Source organism: Schistocerca serialis, chromosome 8 (genome assembly GCF_023864345.2).
Source record: "Schistocerca serialis cubense isolate TAMUIC-IGC-003099 chromosome 8, iqSchSeri2.2, whole genome shotgun sequence".
Taxonomy (NCBI): domain Eukaryota; kingdom Metazoa; phylum Arthropoda; class Insecta; order Orthoptera; family Acrididae; genus Schistocerca; species Schistocerca serialis.
In genome coordinates this window covers 29,967,375-29,988,454 of record NC_064645.1, presented here as the reverse complement: position 1 = coordinate 29,988,454, position 21,080 = coordinate 29,967,375, and the positions used below count along the sequence as shown (strand labels likewise).

Genomic DNA, 21,080 nt, shown 5'->3' with positions numbered 1-21,080 from the left:
TACTAACTCTGTATATACAGTCAAAATTACTCTTTTTCTAGAAACATCTGAAACGAGGAAATATTTGGCACACTTAAAATTCGTATTATTAATAGCACAATCTGATGATATTTATCAAATTTATTTCTAGATTCATTTGAAAAATAATGATATAACTTAGTGAAGATTCTTCTTTCGTCAAGAAAATTTGTAAACTCTTTGAAATATTGTTAATACTGCAGAATGAGGTAGTAGTGGGCATGCCTCTGATGTGACTGGACGTGTTTTTAGTTTTGGCAATAACAATGTAATTTTCGATTTAGAAGTGGAGATTGTAAAGACAGTGTGGTGTAGAAAAATGTGAAAATATAAAAATTAAGATAAAAACAGGCAATTCTTCAGTAGTTATGATGTCATTTGGAACATACAATATCAAAAATTTCAGCTTCACAAATCAACCCCTAGATGTGAAGAACTGGAGACAACAATGAGAAAAGAAGGTAAGTAAAAAAGTTATTTGTAAATCTTACTCCTCTCTAAGCTTATTAAAAGATTTTATTTTGAAGTGGGTGACAAGTGATGTGAAGGAGGGTAAGATTACAGGGTGTTATTTTCAATTGTATATGAAAGAAACTTTGTTTTAAGATTTACTATTATTTTTTAATAGATTTTCATTACACACATCTGTACATCAGCATGCAACAGCACTGATGATCTTGTGAAGCATCCTCACCCACAAATCACCATCACCATCTTGGGTACTGGTTGTCTTTCTGACTTAATTGGTATGTAGTTTCATGTAGTAAATTGAGTTTAAGTGTTTCACCCAATTAGAAAAATGGCAATTGCAACAATACATTACAGCATTTAGGCAAGTTTGTCTGTTTTAATTTTGAAACCGTAAAATACTAACAATTATGCCCCCACCACAGCACACCAACAATGCTGAATGCCATACCACAAATACATCAAGTGGTATGTTGATATGACAGAAAAGTTTCTCATTATGTTTAGTTGCTACTTATAATACAATTTCAGCACTAATTTACATCTTAGCCTTTCCATATATTAAATTTTAATTTCTACTTACAAAATTGATGGTGTTGTTAAAAGGCTTGGACCTCCCATTTCCTGGGGATATTTAAACATGAGGAAGAAGTACAGGTGTCCAACTAAGATACCCACCAATTCATTAAGTCCTCTGCAACAGAAAAACAACAACAAATGTAGCACACTTAATACAAAAAACAATATTACGCATGTAAAATTTTCAAAAATTTGAAGCAAATAAACATAGAATTTTTAAGAACTGACTCTGCTCAACTAATACAAACTTAACAGCTGAGGTAACAGAGTTTAAAATCATTTTGCTATGGCCCAGAGTTATCTTGGTTCCGGTAAATTAGTGATTTATGGACAATATACTTGGAAAGTTGTGGTGGATTATGGAGGGACATGAGTTTTATGGGCACCTAATGGCTAGGTCATCAGAACCCTTACACTTATGAAAAGAAATGAATGTGGAGATAAACTAAAATTATTGTACACTCATGCACTGGAAATGACTACACGGTCACTATCTCAAATGCTCTAAAAACAATTAGGAGAGAAAGTAGCTATACATGAAATTAAAACACAGAAAACAAAACACAGAAGAGCTAAAAGAAAGGACAGAGAAATGTGACTGGCTGACCACATACAAAAAAATTGGGTGAGCCACTCACCCTGTTGACACATTAAAAACATCTCTCTACAATCATCTTAAAAATGTTGGACAATTCACAAAACTTTAACACTTTAACCGCACCATTGGAACATAGCTTCATATAGAGGGCAGATCTGTCGGCAAATCCACTGCAGTCTGCTGGTTGACAAATAAAACTCAGTCCAATAAAATGTGCTGCACAGTGATCTCACACACCACAAGCACCACACATTGGAGGGTTCCTCCACCAGCATAAGAATCCTTGTGTCATGGGGCTTTGGTCTATGCGAAGACGAGCAAGAAGGACCTCGTCCCTTCAATGTGGCTGGAAGGAAGTACACCACAGCCGAGTTGTTGGCTTACTACATGGAGCTTGTTGTCAGTCACTTCCAGCCAGATAACAACACACCTCCTTGACTGCTCGATCTGCCCTTTCATTCCTATCAGTTCCCATCTGCCAAGGTACACAGCAGAAAGACACCACCTTCCCCACTCACAGTTGGAGGAGGGCATCCTGGATATTCTGGATGAGTTTACATGCTGGGTACAAACATTTGAGAGAGTAAATGGCACTCAGAGAATCTGAACAGACAAGAAGTTTAGCACTGGAAGAATGCCTCATCTGTTCCAGTGACTGTAAGATTGCGTATAACTGTGTTGAAGATAGTAAATTCCTGAGGCAGTCGGATCTTGAGGACACAATCCATGACAACAACGGAGCAACCAATGGAGCCCCCTCGCTTAGATCCATCTGTAAAGACAGTAATGTCGTTGCAGTGCACATATAAAACATCTGAAGTAGTCACAATCAAGCTACAGTAGCCCATTACAAACAGTATTGTAAGGTGCTTAAAAATGTTATAAGGAAGGCAGAGAGAATGTGGTATGCAAATAGAATAATTAATTCACAGGACAGAATTAAAACCATATGGTCAGTTGTAAAAGAAGTGTCTGGTCAGCAGCACAAGGTCGACGAAATAAAGTCAGTTCGCAGTAAAAATATTTCTGTTACTGACAAATCAGAAATATGTACGGTATTTAACAATAATTTTCTGAGCATTGCTGGCGAATTAAATAAAAATTTAGTTTCTACAGGGAACCATATAACTTTTTTGGCAAATGCCTTTCCAAGATTGATGTCTGAAGTACTTCCGTGATGCAGACAAGAGGGAGATTGAATCAATAATTAAATCACTGAAGACTAAGGACTCTCATGGATATGATGAAGTGCCTAGCAAAATATTAAAGTACTGTGCTGCACATGTTAGCCCTGTATTTAGCCATATTTGTAATTTTTGCTTTAGGAACAGTCAGTTCCCTGAGCGATTTAAGTACTCAGTAGTAAAGCCGCTTTATAAAAAGGGAGAAAAGGATAATGTAGACAATTTTAGACCTATTTCAATGCCATCTGAGTTTGGTAAAGTTATTGAAAAGGCTGTGTATATAAGGATAATAGATCATTTTATATCACAGGATTTGCTATCAAATGTGCAGTTCGGCTATAGAAGTCTTAACAACCGAAAACTCTATATTCTCTTTTCTCTGCGAGGAACTGGATGGGTTAAATAAAAGCTTTCGAATGCTAGGCATATTTTTTGATTTAACTAAGGCATTTCATTGTGTTGATCACAAAATATTGCTCCACAAGTTGGACCATTACGGAAAACGGGGAGTAGATCACAATTAGTTCACCTCTTACTTTAGCAACAGGCAGTAAATGTCATTATTCGCAATGTTGAGAATGGCTGTGATGTGGGGTCTGAGTGGAGTACAGTCAAGAGGGGGGTGCCCCAGGGATCAGTGTTGGTGCCACTCCTGTTCCTTATTTGTGTAAATGATATGCCCTCTAGTATTACAGGTAACTCTAAAATGTTTCTGTTTGCTAATGACACTAGCTTGGTAGTAAAGGATGTTGGGTGCAACATTGGCTCGCTTTCAGATAGTGCAGTTCATGATCTAAGTTTAAGGCTTGTACAAAATAAACTAACACTAAGTCGCAGCAAGACTCAGTTTTTACAGTTTCTAACACACAATTCAACAAAACCTGACGTTTTAATTTCACAAAATGGGCATATGATTAGTGAAACTGAACAGTTCAAATTTCTAGGTTTTCAGATAGATAGTAACCTGTCATGGAAAGCCCACGTTCAGGATCATGTTCGAAGACTTAATGTTGCCATTTTTGCTATTCGAATGGTATCTGAAGTGAGTGAGTGTTCGACACGAAAATTAGTCACTTTACTTAATTTTATTCGCTTATGTCGTGTGCTATTATATTTTGGGGTAACTCTTCCCATTCTAAAAGGATAGTTTTGGCTTAGAAAACGGCGGTTCGGGCAGTGAGTGGTGCAAGTTTACAAACCTCTTGTCGAACCCTGTTCACGAGTCTGGATATTTTGACACTGGCCTCTCATATATAATCCATACTGTCATTTCTTGTTAACAATATTAGCTTATTCCGAAGAACAAGCAGCTTTCACTCAGTTAATACTTGGCAGAAATCAAACCTGCATTTGGATTGGACTTCCTTAACTCTTGTGCAGAAATGTGTGCAGTATACTGCTGCATCCATTTTCAATAAGATACCACTCGAATTCAAAAATCTTAGCAGTAATCCATGCGCTTTCAAATCGAAATTGAATAGTCCTCATAGGTCACTCCTCCTATTCTGTCAAGGAATTCCTTGAAAAATTAAGCTGATTTTTGTTGCATTGTTGATTGCATTTACTTAAACTTATTGACTGACTTTTTTTGAGTTCATAAAAATTTATTTTTATTTTTATCCGTTATTACTTCTATGTTGTACTTTCATGTACTGACACGTTCCATGACCTTGAAGATTTGCTCCTCAATTTGGTCCTATGGAACGTGATGTGTAAATAAAGTAAAATAAAACTGTCACCCTCCGTGAGTTGGGGACGTTGCCTGTCTTCCATGTAAGATTCTGGCCAGTGTCTGAGCAATGCCTCTGGGCGTCGTTCGGAGATGCACCTGTTTCAGCACTGTTGTTATTGGTAAATGGCTGTGTTTACTGGAAATCCTCCTGATGGCTTCCCATGCTTTTGTAAAACATGTGGAACAGTTAATGGAGTCCTGGAATGTTTGCCACGAGTGCTTTTTGCTTTTCTTAATGATACGTCAAGCCTTGGCTCTCTTGACACGAAAAGCAGTGAGGTTGTCTGCTGTTGGGCAGCATTTAAACCGTCTAAGAGCTGCACATCTGGCCTGGATGGCTGAATGGCACTCTTCTGTCAAGTAGGGTACAAGTCACTACCTAAGAGGACTCAAAGACTATGGTATGAACAGGTCAGCACCATGATGGATCCCAGTAGTGATGTGGTCCACCCATTCCTGGATGTTGTCACAGTGTTCAAACACAGCCAACTGGCTGAACAATGCCCAGTTAGACCTGCCAATCATCCATGTTGGTGGCTTGTGTTCCAGCAACATCAGGCAAAAGCAAATTGAGAAGTGGTCGCTGGAATAAAGGTCGTCAATGACCTCCCAGTGAACAGAGTTGGGAAGGACTGGAGAGCAGAGAGATAGGTTGATGGCCATGAATAATCCAGTAGCAGCACAGAAATGAGTACGATGCATAGCTCTTGAGACATCAGGAGGCTCTCCAAAACCCCATCTTCAGACCAAGTAGAGGTCAAGCCCTACAGGACAAGATGGGTATTGAAGTCTCCCAGGAGGAGAAATGGTCGAGGGAGTTGTTCCACAAGATCTGAGGGGAGCCTTAGAACCTATTGCATCCAACAGATGTAAATACAGAGAGCAAACTGTATGCCTCCGACGTGCATAAATTTCAACTGCTACTGCTTGCAGGTCAGTATCCAGGGGGACAGCAGAAGAATGGTACGCATTAGTGACAAACACTGCAACCCCTCCCTTGGCTCTTTCCCCACAATAGGTCATCTTTGCAGTATAGCATATAGCCCCGTAGCACAGGGATGTCTGCATCTTTAAAATGTGTTTCTTGTAAACACAAGTCATTGGTGTGATTTTACTTTACCCGTATCTTTGCATCAGGGAGGCTTGTAGAGTGAGGGTAAATGGAAGGGCTGCCTGGATCCAAGGCATCTAACTCCATGACATTCCCCTCATCCTCATCAGTCAGACGTCCCAGAATGACATCTGACGACGCCTGGGAAGCTTGTCACCTGAACGTTGGGTTCCTTTCCCTGCACCCTGTCCCATCAAGGATGAGGGAGAAGGGGGTGTTGAGAGGCACCCTGCTTTATGTGTGCCTTCTGGATGTTCGCTGCTCAATTGTTATTGGTCTTTCCTACTGCAGCTGCCTGAACTAGTTTGTCCTTTCTCTTTTTTCCTTGGCATGTACACACGCAAGTATAGGTGATTGTGGTGGATACACGCAAACTAGACATCGCCTGCATTGCAGCGTCTGACTGGGGAACAGGTTTCTGCACCATGGATGAAAATGAGATGGCAAAGACAGGGAGGTTTTGTTACCTTATACTCTTTTTTAGCTTCAGCATAGGGATCTGCTTGGTCACTTATTTCCTGTATTTTGCATTTCTCAGCACAAACAGGGCAGTCTCAGCTCCAGACTCTGTGGTTCCCAGAGCAGTTCACAGATTGCTCGAGATGGGCAGTCGGTCCCAGTGTCAGCTGCTTTTCTGCACTCCACAACTCATGGTTTACAACCAAAACGCTGACACTTATAGAACTGCATAGGGTTTGGTATGTAAGGCTGAACATTAAGCCGAAGGAATCCTGCCATATTATGTTCAAGCAGTGTCAGAGAATTGAATGTGATAATGAAAGTGGCAGTCTTTTCAGTGTCTCCATTTGTCCGTGTCCATTGCTCCACATCAGTTATCCCCTGGGATACCCATTCTTGTTTCAATTGCGATATATCCATGTCCATGATACCTCAGCACATGACAATGCCCTTAGTTGAGAGAGATTTGCATCTAAGCATCATCATCATCATCATCATCATCATTTAAGACTGATTATGCCTTTCAGCGTTCAGTCTGGAGCATAGCCCCCCTTATACAGTTCCTCCATGATCCCCTATTCAGTGCTAACATTGGTGCCTCTTCTGATGTTAAACCTATTACTTCAAAATCATTCTTAACCGAATCCAGGTACCTTCTCCTCGGTCTGCCCCGACTCCTCCTACCCTCTACTGCTGAATCCATGAGTCTCTTGGGTAACCTTGCTTCTCCCGTGCATGTAACATGACCCCACCATCTAAGCCTGTTTGCCCTGACTGCTACATCTATAGAGTTCATTCCCAGTTTTTCTTTGATTTCCTCATTGTGGACACCGTCCTGCCATTGTTCCCATCTACTAGTACCTGCAATCATCCTAGCTACTTTCATATCCGTAACCTCAACCTTGTTGATAAGGTAACCTGAATCCACCCAGCTTTCGCTCCCATACAACAAAGTTGGTCGAAAGATTGAACGGTGCACAGATAACTTAGTCTTGGTACTGACTTCCTTCTTGCAGAAGAGAGTAGATCGTAGCTGAGCGCTCACTGCATTAGCTTTGCTACACCTCGCTTCCAGTTCTTTCACTATGTTGCCATCCTGTGAGAATATGCATCCTAAGTACTTGAAACCGTCCACCTGTTCTAACTTTGTTCCTCCTATTTGGCACTCAATCCGTTTATATTTCTTTCCCACTGACATTACTTTCGTTTTGGAGATGCTAATCTTCATACCATAGTCCTTACATTTCTGATCTAGCTCTGAAATATTACTTTGCAAACTTTCAATCGAATCTGCCATCACAACTAAGTCATCCGCATATGCAAGACTGCTTATTTTGTGTTCACATATCTTAATCTCACCCAGCCAATCTATTGTTTTCAACATATGATCCATAAATAATATGAACAAGAGTGGAGACAGGTTGCAGCCTTGTCTTACCCCTGAAACTACTCTGAACCATGAACTCAATTTACCGTCAACTCTAACTGCTGCCTGACTATCCATCTAAAGACCTTTAATTGCTTGCAAAAGTTTGCCTCCTATTCCATAATCTTGTAGAACAGACAATAACTTCCTCCTAGGAACCCGGTCATATGCCTTTTCTAGATCTATAAAGCATAGATACAATTCCCTGTTCCACTCGTAACACTTCTCCATTATTTGCCGTAAGCTAAAGATCTGGTCCTGACAACCTCTAAGAGGCCTAAACCCACACTGATTTTCATCCAATTGGTCCTCAACTAATACTCGCACTTTCCTTTCAACAATACCGGAGAAGATTTTACCCACAACACTGATTAAAGAGATACCTCTGCAGTTGTTACAATCTTTTCTGTTTCCATGCTTAAAGATTGGTGTGATTACTGCTTTTGTCCAGTCTGATGGAACCAGTCTCGACTCCCAGGCCATTTCAATTATCCTGTGTAGCCATTTAAGACCTGACATTCCACTGTATTTGATGAGTTCTGGCTTAATTTCATCCACCCCAGCCACTTTATTGCACTGCAATCTATTGACCATTTTTTCCACTTCCTCAAATGTGATCCTATTTCCATCATCATTCCTATCCCATTCTACCTCGAAATCTGAAACATTACTGATCGCATTTTCACCTACATTGAGCAACTCTTCAAAATATTCCCTCCATCTGCCCAAGGCATCCACAGGATTCACCAGCAGTTTTCCTGACCTGTCCAAAATACTTGTCGTTACCTTCTTACCTCCCTTTTGAAGACTGCTAATTACACTCCAGAATGGTTTTCCAGCAGCTTGACCCATAGTCTCCAACCTGTTTCCAAAGTCTTCCCACGATTTCTTCTTGGATGCTGCAATTATCTGTTTGGCTTTGTTTCTTTCTTCAACATAACTTTCTCTGTCTACCTGGGTTCTGGTATGTAGCCATTTTTGATACGCCTTCTTTTTCCTTTTACAGGCTGTCTTGACTGTATCATTCCACCAAGCTGTTTGCTTCATTCTACTTTGACACACTACTGTTCCAAGACATTCTTTAGCCACTTCTAGTACTGTGTCCCTGTACCTTGTCCATTCCTTTTCCAATGACTGTAATTGACTACATTCAACTAACTGGTACCTTTCTGAGATCGCTGTTATGTACTTGTGCCTGATTTCCTTATCCTGAAGTTTCTCCACTCTTATCCTCCTACATATGGACCTGGCCTCCTGCATTTTCGGCCTCACAATCCCAATTTCACTGCAGATTAAATAATGATCAGTGTCATCAAAGAATCCCCTGAATACACGTGTGTCCCTCACAGCCTTCCTGAATTCCTGATCTGTTATTATATAGTCAATGACAAATCTGTTTCCCCTGCCTTCCCAAGTATACCGGTGAATGTTCTTATGTTTAAAAAAGGAGTTTGTGATTACTAAGCCCATACTGGCACAGAAATCCAAGAGTTATTTCCCGTTCCTGTTGGCCTCCATATCCTCTCCAAATTTACCCATAACCTTTTCATACCCTTCTGTTCGATTTCCAATCCTGGCGTTAAAATCACCCATGATCAGAACACTGTCCTTGTCCTTTACTCTAACAACTACATCACTGAGTGCCTCATAAAAACTATCCACCTTATCTTGATCTGTCCCTTCACAATGCGAATATACTGACACAATCCTAATTTTCTTGCTAGACACTGTCAAATCTATCCACATCAGTCGTTCGTTTACATACCTTACTCCAACTACGCTGGGTTCCATTTCTTTCCTGATGTAAAGCCCTACACCCCATTGTGCTATTTCTGCTTTGACTCCTGACAGGTAGACCTTGTATTCTCCCACTACCTCTTCTTTCTCACCCCTTACCCGAACGTCACTAACAGCTAAAACGTCCAGCCCCATTGTACTTGCAGCCTCTGCCAGTTCTACCTTCTTCCCAGAGTAGCCCCCATTGATATTAATAGCTCCCCATCTCATTACCATTTGTTTGCCAAGTCGTATCTTTGGAGTCCCTGGTTTGTCAGTTAGAGGTGGGACTCCGTCACCTCCAAAGGTCCGAGGCATTTTGCTCCGATTGTTGCCAGAATCATATTTAAAGTACCAGGGAAGCAGGTTGCTAGCCTTACTTGCCCCGAGTCCCATTGGGTTTTACCCCTAACGGCTGAGGGACAAACCGGTGGATTTGGTAGTCTTTGCCATATGAGCACAAAGGTGACCACGACTCAGAATATGTCCGAGATGCCCAGCCTTATTCCAAAGTAACTGGTATCCCGACTGTTGGGACAACTTACTTGGCCACTCATACGTTGCCCGTGGTTCATGAACTAGGACATGACTACAGGAACCCACACCATGAACCATGCATCTAAACAATGATATAATATTCACTGAGTTTCTGCAATTTCTTATCAAGTTCCACCTGCTTTGACCTGTTAGTTTCGACCAAAAGTGAGACATTACACAGTCATTTTTATAGATTTTTAAGTGCCAGCAAGGCCTACCCCGGCCCTTACGGATATAGAAGGACGACACTTTCTCAAATGTCCCTTCCTTCCTCTTTGCCACCAAAAACACATTATTGTTTATAACTCCATGAGCCCTGTGACTGAAGTCCAAAGTGTTGTAACAGACTGGGACAGTCGCGGGGTTGAAATGACTGAAAGAGCGGCAGGACCCACGGAGAGGCCTGCGAACAACAACAACAACAACAACAACAACGTCGTCGAACAACAACAACAACAACAACAACAACAACAACGTCGTCGAACAACAACAACAACAACAACAACAACAACAACGTCGTCGAACAACAACAACAACAACAACAACAACAACAACAACGTCGTCGAACAACAACAACAACAACAACAACAACAACAACAACGTCGAACAACAACAACAACGTCGAACAACAACAACAACGTCGAACAACAACAACAACAACAACGTCAAACAACAACAACAACAACAACAACAACGTCAAACAACAACAACAACAACAACAACAACAACAACAACGTCAAACAACAACAACAACAACAACAACAACAACAACAACAACAACAACAACGTCAAACAACAACAACAACAACAACAACAACAACAACAACAACGTCAAACAACAACAACAACAACGTCAAACAACAACAACAACAACAACAACAACAACAACAACAACAACAACAAGGTCGAACAACAACAACAAGGTCGAACAACAACAACAAGGTCGAACAACAACAACAACAAAACAAGGTCGAACAACAACAACAACAAAAACAAGGTCGAACAACAACAACAACAAAAACAAGGTCGAACAACAACAACAACAAAAACAAGGTCGAACAACAACAACAACAACATCGAACAACAACAACAAGGTCGAACAACAAGATCGAACAACAACAACAACAAGATCGAACAACAACAACAACAAGATCGAACAACAACAACAAGATCGAACAACAACAACAACAAGATCGAACAACAACAACAACAACAGCAGGATCGAACAACAACAACAACAGCAGGATCGAACAACAGCAAGATCGAACAACAACAAGATCGAACAACAACAAGATCGAACAACAACAAGATCGAACAACAACAAGATCGAACAACAACAAGATCGAACAACAACAAGATCGAACAACAACAAGATCGAACAACAACAAGATCGAACAACAACAAGATCGAACAACAACAAGATCGAACAACAACAAGATCGAACAACAACAAGATCGAACAACAACAAGATCGAACAACAACAAGATCGAACAACAACAAGATCGAACAACAACAAGATCGAACAACAACAAGATCGAACAACAACAAGATCGAACAACAACAAGATCGAACAACAACAAGATCGAACAACAACAAGATCGAACAACAACCAGATCGAACAACAACCAGATCGAACAACAACAAGATCGAACAACAACAAGATCGAACAACAACAAGATCGAACAACAACAAGATCGAACAACAACAAGATCGAACAACAACAAGATTGAACAACGGAGTCACAAGGAAACCTAACAAACACGTCCACTCGTACACAGAACAAATAAGTACGCTGGCGAGGCGATGTGTCAACAGACGTACGCGAGATTAGACTGACTGGCTGACAGAGGCAGGCGCGTAAGTACGCTATCAGGGGTGCCGCTACTGGCTGCTGGAACCACGTGTTCCACTGTGGCACCCTCACACTAAAAGCGGGCCAGGAGGTGCGTGCCGCCACAGCTTACGGCGCGATTGTGCAGAGACTTCTAGGGGGTCTTCGACGTCCATGACGTCTGGCGTGGATTCAAATTCCACGGCACGCGGTACCAGACAAAGTATTCTTATTATCAGGAGGACTAACCTCTCTCATTCTCTTGGATGAATGGGTGTGAATACTCCCAGGCAGTGACCTTCCCGCTGGAAGGAGATGATGATGATTTCGAGGGTTCCGTCTTGGTCCCACGAGCAGCTAGGGAAATAAGGGTCCACTCTGACAGAGCCCTGCATGCCTGAGTAAGCCTTATACAACTGAGGTGTGGCAGGTTCCCTAGAGGTTGCCTGCTAATGACTGTTCCACCTCAACAGCCACCTATCCCATCAGCGGCAGCACGCCTTGAGATTGAGGATTTTTAAAATTTTTTTTTTATAGAGACGCACGCGCGCGCACACACACACACACACACACACACACACACACACACACACACACACACACACACACACGCGACTGCTGTCTCCAGCCACTGCACCAACAATCTCTCAGAATCAGTTCCAAACAAACCGCTCCTCATGCTTCCCTGCCTCTCGTCGGCAGCTGCTAGGCTAGTGGCAAGAAGTGATGGTAGCACTGACTGTAAGCAGAGGGCTATGGTAGGAAGAGGAAAAGCAGTAAGAATGAGAAGTATGAAGCGGCGCACGTACTCCGCTGCATTCAGCCAGCATGACATTTCAGTAACCAAACTATTTCATCTACTGGGATAAAAAACAAGATTTTTCCAGCGTTTTTTCAAATTTCCCTGATGCTTCCCCCGACACATTTGAAATTCCCTGATATTCCTTGAGTTCCAGGATTGTGGCAACCCTGATATCATAACACAGATTTTTTGTTAGCCAGTCATATAAATTAAATTTTAATTTTTTGAATAGCAAGATAGAGCAGTGAGAAGAAACTTCTTAAAAATTTTTAGCGTATTCACTTTATGGGAGTTTTCTTTTATTGGTAACGTACAACTTGGGATGTCAATGTTTGCCTTATTTCTAGTGTCATGTTCGTGAATTATTTTCCTAATAACAAATTTTTTTATGTTGTTCTTGACAAGGGGTGCAGACTTACACACTGTTATTACCCTAAGCCTGGTAAAAAGAGAGTGGCAGTGCTGATTTGGCCCAGCCTTGCATATTACATGCACAATTTTTTTAATGTTACTGATTTGAGGAGAATGACCCCGTATGAGTAGACCATATGATATACGTGACAGAGTGCAAAATATGTCATACAGAGATGATTATTGCTGACCATATCCACATGAGGTAGGACAATCACGAAATCTTTTTACCGACTTGTTGATATGTTCTTCCCAACTGAGTTTGGAATAAATACATGTTCCTAAGAGTTTGACACATTTGTTATCTATATTTTTAGGCAGCCCTTCTGGTTTTTGTCTGGATTACAGACAAGTTTATTGGCAGCAAACCAGTTTAAAGCAGAGTCAAGAGTTTCCTGTGTAATCTTATCCAGAGTTGGGATGACGTGATGCAAAGAAAGTAAAGTCGTATCATCAGCATACCAGATAACCAACTGTGATACACAATGAAAAACGGGCCAAGGACAGAGCCATGTGATACATCTGGAGCAATTTCTACTAAGAGGAGTGTGTATTTCTAATGGAGACAATTTGTCTTCTGTTGTTCAGGCAGGAAGAAATTACAGCTAAATTAGATTTTTATATAGTATAATATTCTAATTTTGTTAGCAATATGTTAAAAGGAATGCAGTAGAATGCTTCACTTAGATTGCATAATGCAAATGACACTGGTTTCTTAGTTTCAAAAGCTGTTAAAGCTTGATCAATAATTTCCAGAACAGCTGAGGTGGTATTTTTACCTGGCTGAAATTTGTATTGACCGTTGGTAAGGATGTTATGTTTTTCAAAATAATTGCTTAACCCTTAATCAGGCATGCAACATTTTCATTAGTCAAGCAGACAGGTGGGGTATTTTATAGCCCAGTGCACAATTTACATAACAAAATCTCAATCTTTGGGAAAATGACGTTCGTTTTATGGATAATGTTAATGTTACTGAGCATTTTAATTCTATATTTCTTTCTGAACCTGACTGATTATTTGAACATTTTTTACGATGAAATTTAAATATTTCATGAAAAGTTAATAGAAAATGTTTCGCTTAAGGTTTACCTATTTTATTTTTCATTTTTGTACATGTCACCTACAATTTAAGCCTCACGAACATAAGCCACAGTTGAAGAAATGACTTAGGCATTACAGTTGTTGCAAGCATAAACAACTGTCACATTTCTTACAAACAAACTTTTTGCATATATCACACACACCTGCTGCTCAGCCACAAACCACACACATTTCTTGCTTGCTGATTCTTGAGAAGTAGATGGACATGTCTCTTTTCCAAGGTTTCTCACCATTTCATCAAGAATCTTGGTTGCTGATTCTTGAGAAGTAGATGGACGTATGTCTCTCTTTTCCAAGATTTCTCACCATTTCATCAAGAATCCCGAAATGTCACGAGGCCAACACATTATTTTAGATCCTTCAGTCTGATGTGGCTCCATAAATGCCGTTGCTAAATTCTTAAAAAGAAAGTTCTTCTTGCATGATGCAAGTTATTTTAGATTTGAGGAATACAAACTCTGTGCCTTGATTCTTGTGCATTCACAAGAGAGTAAAAGACACCCATTTGCCATCGCCTCTTGACACATGGGACATTGTAAGAATTATATAATTGATTCACGGTGTCAACTCCCCTTTTGCCGAGTTATAGTACATTATTATTTCAGGTTTGTTTGTTTTATTGTCAAGTTTCGGTAGTTTATGTATCCGAGTCATTTTTCTTTGGTACACATGATGTGAGAATGACGTCTTTTTGAAATCCAAAAAGTAAGGACCAAACTTCTTGCTCTTTGCCTTCCTGGAATTCAACAAGTATCTCTCTTCTGTCCTTCAGTGTACCAATACAAGTGAGCTGCTTCTTTAGCAGATATGTAATAATAATAATAATAATAATAATAATAATAAACCCCGTGGAGGCCCGGGAAAAGAATCGGCCTCCGGTATGTTCTGCCAGTCGTAAAAGGCGACGAAAAGAACAAACCACTAATAGGGCTAACCCCCCTTTTAGTGTGATTAGTTGGTTCAGGACAGAACTAAAGAAGCCTCGGACAAGCGCCGTCATGGTCGGGGACGACGCTTGAACCCTATGCCTGCCCACAATGGTAACGACACTGCTAGCCAACTGGAAAATGATTTAAATCCAAATACAGGTGTTTTGCAGGATATGCTTCCTGCAACCACCCTAGAAGGAAAACAAAGACAGAGGATGAGATGGTCAGATGAAGTTAATCGACACCTCATGTTCTGTTATTACCAAGCAACAAACCTAGGAACCAACACAACTGGATACAGATCACAAGTATATACAACATTTATTACCAGATACCCAGAATTAAAATTTTTAACAGAACAACGATTAGCTGATCAGATCCGTGTAATAATAAAAAATAACAGGATACCCCAGTCAGAATTAGAAAACATCAAACATCAAGTACAACAAATACTGGAACAAAATAATGTGCAATCAGAAGAAGAAGAAAATACAGTAATGGACTCAAACATCCCAGAGCAAACAAACAAAGAACAACATGCACCAATTAAACAATCAGAGGAAAACGAAATCTTAAGACAGCCACCAGAACAAGCACAAATAGAACACGAAGTGACACAGATGTTAGATATAGAAGAAAAATTTCAGCTAACATATATAGAATACAAAGACACAAATACAGACATTAGACCATTCTTGCGTAGACCACCAAATAACCCACAAGTCGAAACAACAATAAAAACTATCAACACAGTCATACACAACAAAATAAATGAAAATACAACTATGGAAGAGTTACAACTACTGGTTTATATAGGAGGACTCACTACACTAAATATACACACTAGGCAGAGATCAGAACCAACCAACACACAGAAGAAACCCACAAAACCAGCATGGCAACACAGGCTACAGATCAAAATAGAAAAACTGAGAAAAGACATTGGACAGCTAACACAATTTATAAGAAATGAAATCTCTGAAAAAAAACGAAAAAGGTTAGGTAAAATCTCACAACAAGAAGCGACAGAGCAATTAGACGAAAAGAAGCAGAAATTACAAGCATTAGCCAAACGACTCAGAAGATACAAAAAAAGTGAAAATAGAAGGAAACAAAACCAAACATTCAACACAAACCAAAAGAAATTTTACCAGACAACAGATAACACACACATTAAAATAAACAATCCACCAAACATAACAGACATGGAACACTTCTGGAGCAACATATGGTCAAACCCGGTACAACATAACAGGCATGCACGGTGGATACAAGCAGAAACAGACACATACAAGATGATACCACAAATGCCTGAAGTGATAATTTTGCAACATGAAGTCACCCAAGCAATTAATTCTACTCACAATTGGAAAGCCCCTGGAAATGACAAAATAGCAAATTTCTGGTTAAAGAAGTTCACCTCAACACATTCACATCTAACTAAATTATTTAACAGTTACATTGCAGACCCATACACATTCCCTGATACACTTACACACGGAATAACATATCTGAAACCTAAAGATCAAGCAGACACAGCGAACCCAGCTAAATATCGCCCCATAACATGCCTACCAACAATATACAAAATATTAACTTCAGTCATTAAACAGAAATTAATGACACATACAACACAGAACAAAATTATAAATGAAGAACAAAAAGGCTGTTGCAAAGGAGCACGAGGATGTAAAGAGCAACTGATAATAGATGCAGAGGTGACATATCAAGCTAAAACTAAACAAAGGTCGCTACACTACGCATACATTGATTACCAAAAAGCTTTTGATAGTGTACCCCACTCATGGTTACTACAAATATTGGAAATATACAAAGTAGATCCTAAATTGATACAGTTCCTAAACATAGTAATGAAAAATTGGAAAACCACACTTAATATCCAAACAAATTCAAATAATATCACATCACAGCCAATACAGATTAAGCGTAGAATATACCAAGGAGACTCATTAAGTCCTTTCTGGTTGTGCCTTGCTCTGAACCCACTATCCAACACGCTAAATAATACAAATTATGGATACAATATTACTGGAACATACCCACACAAAATCACACATTTGCTATACATGGATGATCTAAAACTACTGGCAGCAACAAATCAACAACTCAACCAATTACTAAAGATAACAGAAGGATTCAGCAATGATATAAGTATGGCTTTTGGAACAGACAAATGTAAGAAAAATAGCATAGTCAAGGGAAAACATACTAAACAAGAAGATTACATATTGGATAACCACAGCGACTGCATAGAAGCGATGGAAAAAACGGATGCCTATAAATATCTAGGATACAGACAAAAAATAGGAATAGATAATACAAAAGTCAAAGAAGAACTAAAAGAAAAATATAGACAAAGACTAACAAAAATACTGAAAACAGAATTGACAGCAAGAAACAAGACAAAAGCTATAAATACCTATGCCATACCAATATTGACCTACTCATTTGGAGTAGTGAAATGGAGTAACACAGACCTAGAAGCACTCAATACACTAACACGATAACAATGCCACAAATATAGAATACATCACATACATTCAGCAACAGAAAGATTCACATTAAGCAGAAAGGAAGGAGGAAGGGGATTTATCGACATAAAAAACCTACATAATGGACAGGTAGACAATTTAAGAAAATTCTTTCTAGAACGAGCAGAAACTAGCAAAATACATAAGGCAATCACTCATATAAATACATCGGCTACACCACTGCAATTTCGTAACCACTTCTACAACCCTTTAGATCACATAACATCAACAGACATGAAGAAAGTAAATTGGAAAATGAAAACACTACATGGCAAGCACCCGTATCATCTAAGACAGCCACACATCGATCAAGACGCATCCAACACATGGCTAAGAAAAGGCAATATATACAGTGAGACAAAAGGATTCATGATTGCAATACAGGATCAAACAATAAACACCAGGTATTACAGCAAGCATATTATTAAAGATCCCAATACCACAACGGATAAATGCAGACTTTGTAAACAACAAATAGAAACAGTAGATCACATCACAAGCGGATGTACAATACTAGCAAATACAGAATACCCCAGAAGACATGACAATGTCGCAAAAATAATACATCAACAGCTTGCCTTACAACATAAACTTTTAAAACAACACATTCCTAGATACAAGTATACACCACAAAATGTACTGGAGAATGATGAATACAAATTATACTGGAACAGAACCATTATAACAGATAAAACAACGCCACATAACAAACCTGACATCATACTCACCAATAAAAAGAAGAAATTAACACAACTAATCGAAATATCCATACCCAATACAACAAATATATAAAAGAAAACAGGAGAAAAAATTGAAAAATACATCCAACTGGCTGAGTAAGTCAAAGACATGTGGCATCAGGATAAAGTTGACATCATACCAATTATACTATCAACTACAGGAGTCATACCACACAATATCCACCAGTACATCAATGCAATACAGCTACATCCAAACATATATATACAGCTACAGAAATCCGTAATTATTGATACATGTTCAATTACCCGAAAGTTCCTAAATGCAATATAACACATACCGTACAGTTAAAAGTAAGTGACGCTTGATCAAGGTCCACGTCACTCCATTTTTAACCGGACTTAACGTCTGAGAAAGTGAAGATGATAATAATAATGGTGTAAATGTGACGTTCCTATTGCTACCTTTGACATCAGGAATCAGGTGCATCATTATCTCGCTTGGCTTGTTTGGGGTCTGATATGGGCCACCCTCTTGTTTTCCCCAGTATACTTCCAAGCTATATGTAAAAGATCCATGAATTACAAGTAAAAATGTTTCTGATTTGGACATAGGAAAGATCTTGAGTCCATATTTTGTGTGCTTATTGGGAATATTCTGTATCACATTGCAGCACCCACGGAATTTCTCATCAATAGTCACATACGGCCCGAGGTTGTACAAATTTCTGCAATTGAGAACAAACATCTGCAAGAAAGGATGAATGGCATCTAGTTTGTCCGTTTTCCACTTTCAGCTCATGTGTCCTTTCCATCAAATCACATCCTGGGGGTAAAGTATTCAGTTTTTCTCCACTTGGTAACATTATCTCTTCCAATAAAAAACTCCACATTTACTTTTCTTTTGAATCACTATTGCCACCTTTAGTAATAGATAGTGTGTCTTGTTCAAAATCACTGCCATGCTCACTTTATTGAATTACTTCCACCTCCTCATCTCAATCCCACTGCTGCAGAGTTTATAATCTGACAACTCCTGCAGGATTTTGGCTACTTCTTCTGGTGTCATTTCCCTGAATAAATAACAAACTAATTAGCTTTTTCAAACTACCGATCTGATATAAATATCTACACATGTCTGAACATACATATCAACTATGTATTTACTTACAGGATCAGACGTGCGGGGTACTTTGTACACCAATAGCATTCTGCCAACAGATTCATGGAACCACAGGCAACAGAAAGCGACAGAGTGAAACTAACTATAACAGTCGGTAGCCGAGACCACAATAGAGGAATAGCTAGTGTGCCAACAATCTGAGAAAAAGCAGTGTCGCCTAGCAAAAACCTAAATATCCAGTACTTTATATGCTCCAGGGTTAATTGAATGTACATGAGTCATTCAAATATTTTTTAGAATACTGGCACAATATAAACTGGTTCACAGCTCTGGGGGATTTGCTTATGACCCTTTTTGAAAATGGGGATAGATTTTGAGATTTTAAGTGAGTCCTGGAAAAAATACATACTCAACATTTTATTATGAACAAAACTTAGTGGCTTGCTTATCAAGTGATCTATTTGTTTAACAACATAATTAGACATCCAGCCACAGTCCATACTTTTGGAATTAGATGCTTTGGAAATAGTTTTACGGACGTTATCAGGCATGATTTTATTACAATGAAACGAAGCCCTTTCAGGCAACTGGGGATCACGCAGATCCCTTGCAGACATGACTGTGGTTTTAATATTGTCTATTTCTCTGACTGATGTGACAAAGTAGTCATTTAACTCTCCTTGATCAAGCAGTGTTTGACAGACCCAGTTGGAAGAATTCACTGGTCTGATGACTTTCCGCCCTGCCTTGTAGTTATTTGGAGCACCTTCTATATGCCTTTCACATACTGCTGTTTTAGCCTGTATGATCTTTGCTTTGTAGTACTTTTTTTACTTTTAAAGTAAGCATTGTAATCCAAATCCCTCAATTGTGCTCATTTTTATATATTCAATACCATATGAGCGATTTCTGCCAGTCCTTTTGTGTACCAGGTAATTTTTGTATTTTTACATCTCCTAAAGGAGATAATTGTTATTAATGGGGAACATGAAAACCATGAATCTCTATATTTTTTAAAAAAGTCATCAAAAATCATTTTCAACTCCATTTTTTTCTGTCTGACACTCATATACAGAGTCCTACTTTGCATTCTTTGACTTGTCAATAAATAACAATTTGTTCCAACTCCTACTCATGCCACACTAAATTCATTAGAATAAGTTGGTTGCTTATGATAAAATGTTAAAAACAACAGAACGTGATCTGCAAATACTCTATCAGCTTGGCTAGCCACATATTCTCTGTAAGTAACTTAACAACGATACAACAATGTTCCAATTCTAATAATTTATTTTTTATAAAACAGGCATTGACTTGCAGAGTACATATTTTATCATCATTGGCACCTGGCAAATCTGAATTACAAACACTGTAATTGTGTAAGTTGGAACTGTTGACCCTAAGAAAGCATTGTCATCATTGCTCTTGGTCTTGTTAGAGGCCATTACTGACACTGTTTCATCACATTGCAAATTAAATTACACACACACACACACACACACACACACACACACACACACACACACACACACACAAACTTTTGCCTTTCAAAGATATAATTTGCTTAAAGCCTTGCTGCACATTTCATTTCACGTGGACGATATCCAAGATCTTATGACTAACAAAGGCTTTTCCCAGTCTGTTAATGTGTAAACAACATCCTGTATGAAATCATCTCCCTGGTATGCTTATGTCAACGTAAGTTGAATTTTTAAAGTTCCCACATACATTTTGCACAGCTT

At 39.2% G+C, this 21,080-nt stretch overlaps 1 protein-coding gene across 2 annotated transcripts in view; it reads right to left on the bottom strand.

The window, feature by feature from the left end:
* The window catches only part of LOC126416173 (derlin-1), a 132,732-nt gene that overhangs the window by 18,314 nt on the left and 93,338 nt on the right, over nucleotides 1-21,080 (bottom strand). For both annotated transcript variants that reach the window (XM_050083745.1, XM_050083744.1), the window contains exon 6: nucleotides 1,070-1,180. In XM_050083745.1, coding sequence (XP_049939702.1) covers nucleotides 1,070-1,180 — 111 coding nt within the window. The remainder of the gene's footprint in view (nucleotides 1-1,069; nucleotides 1,181-21,080) is intronic.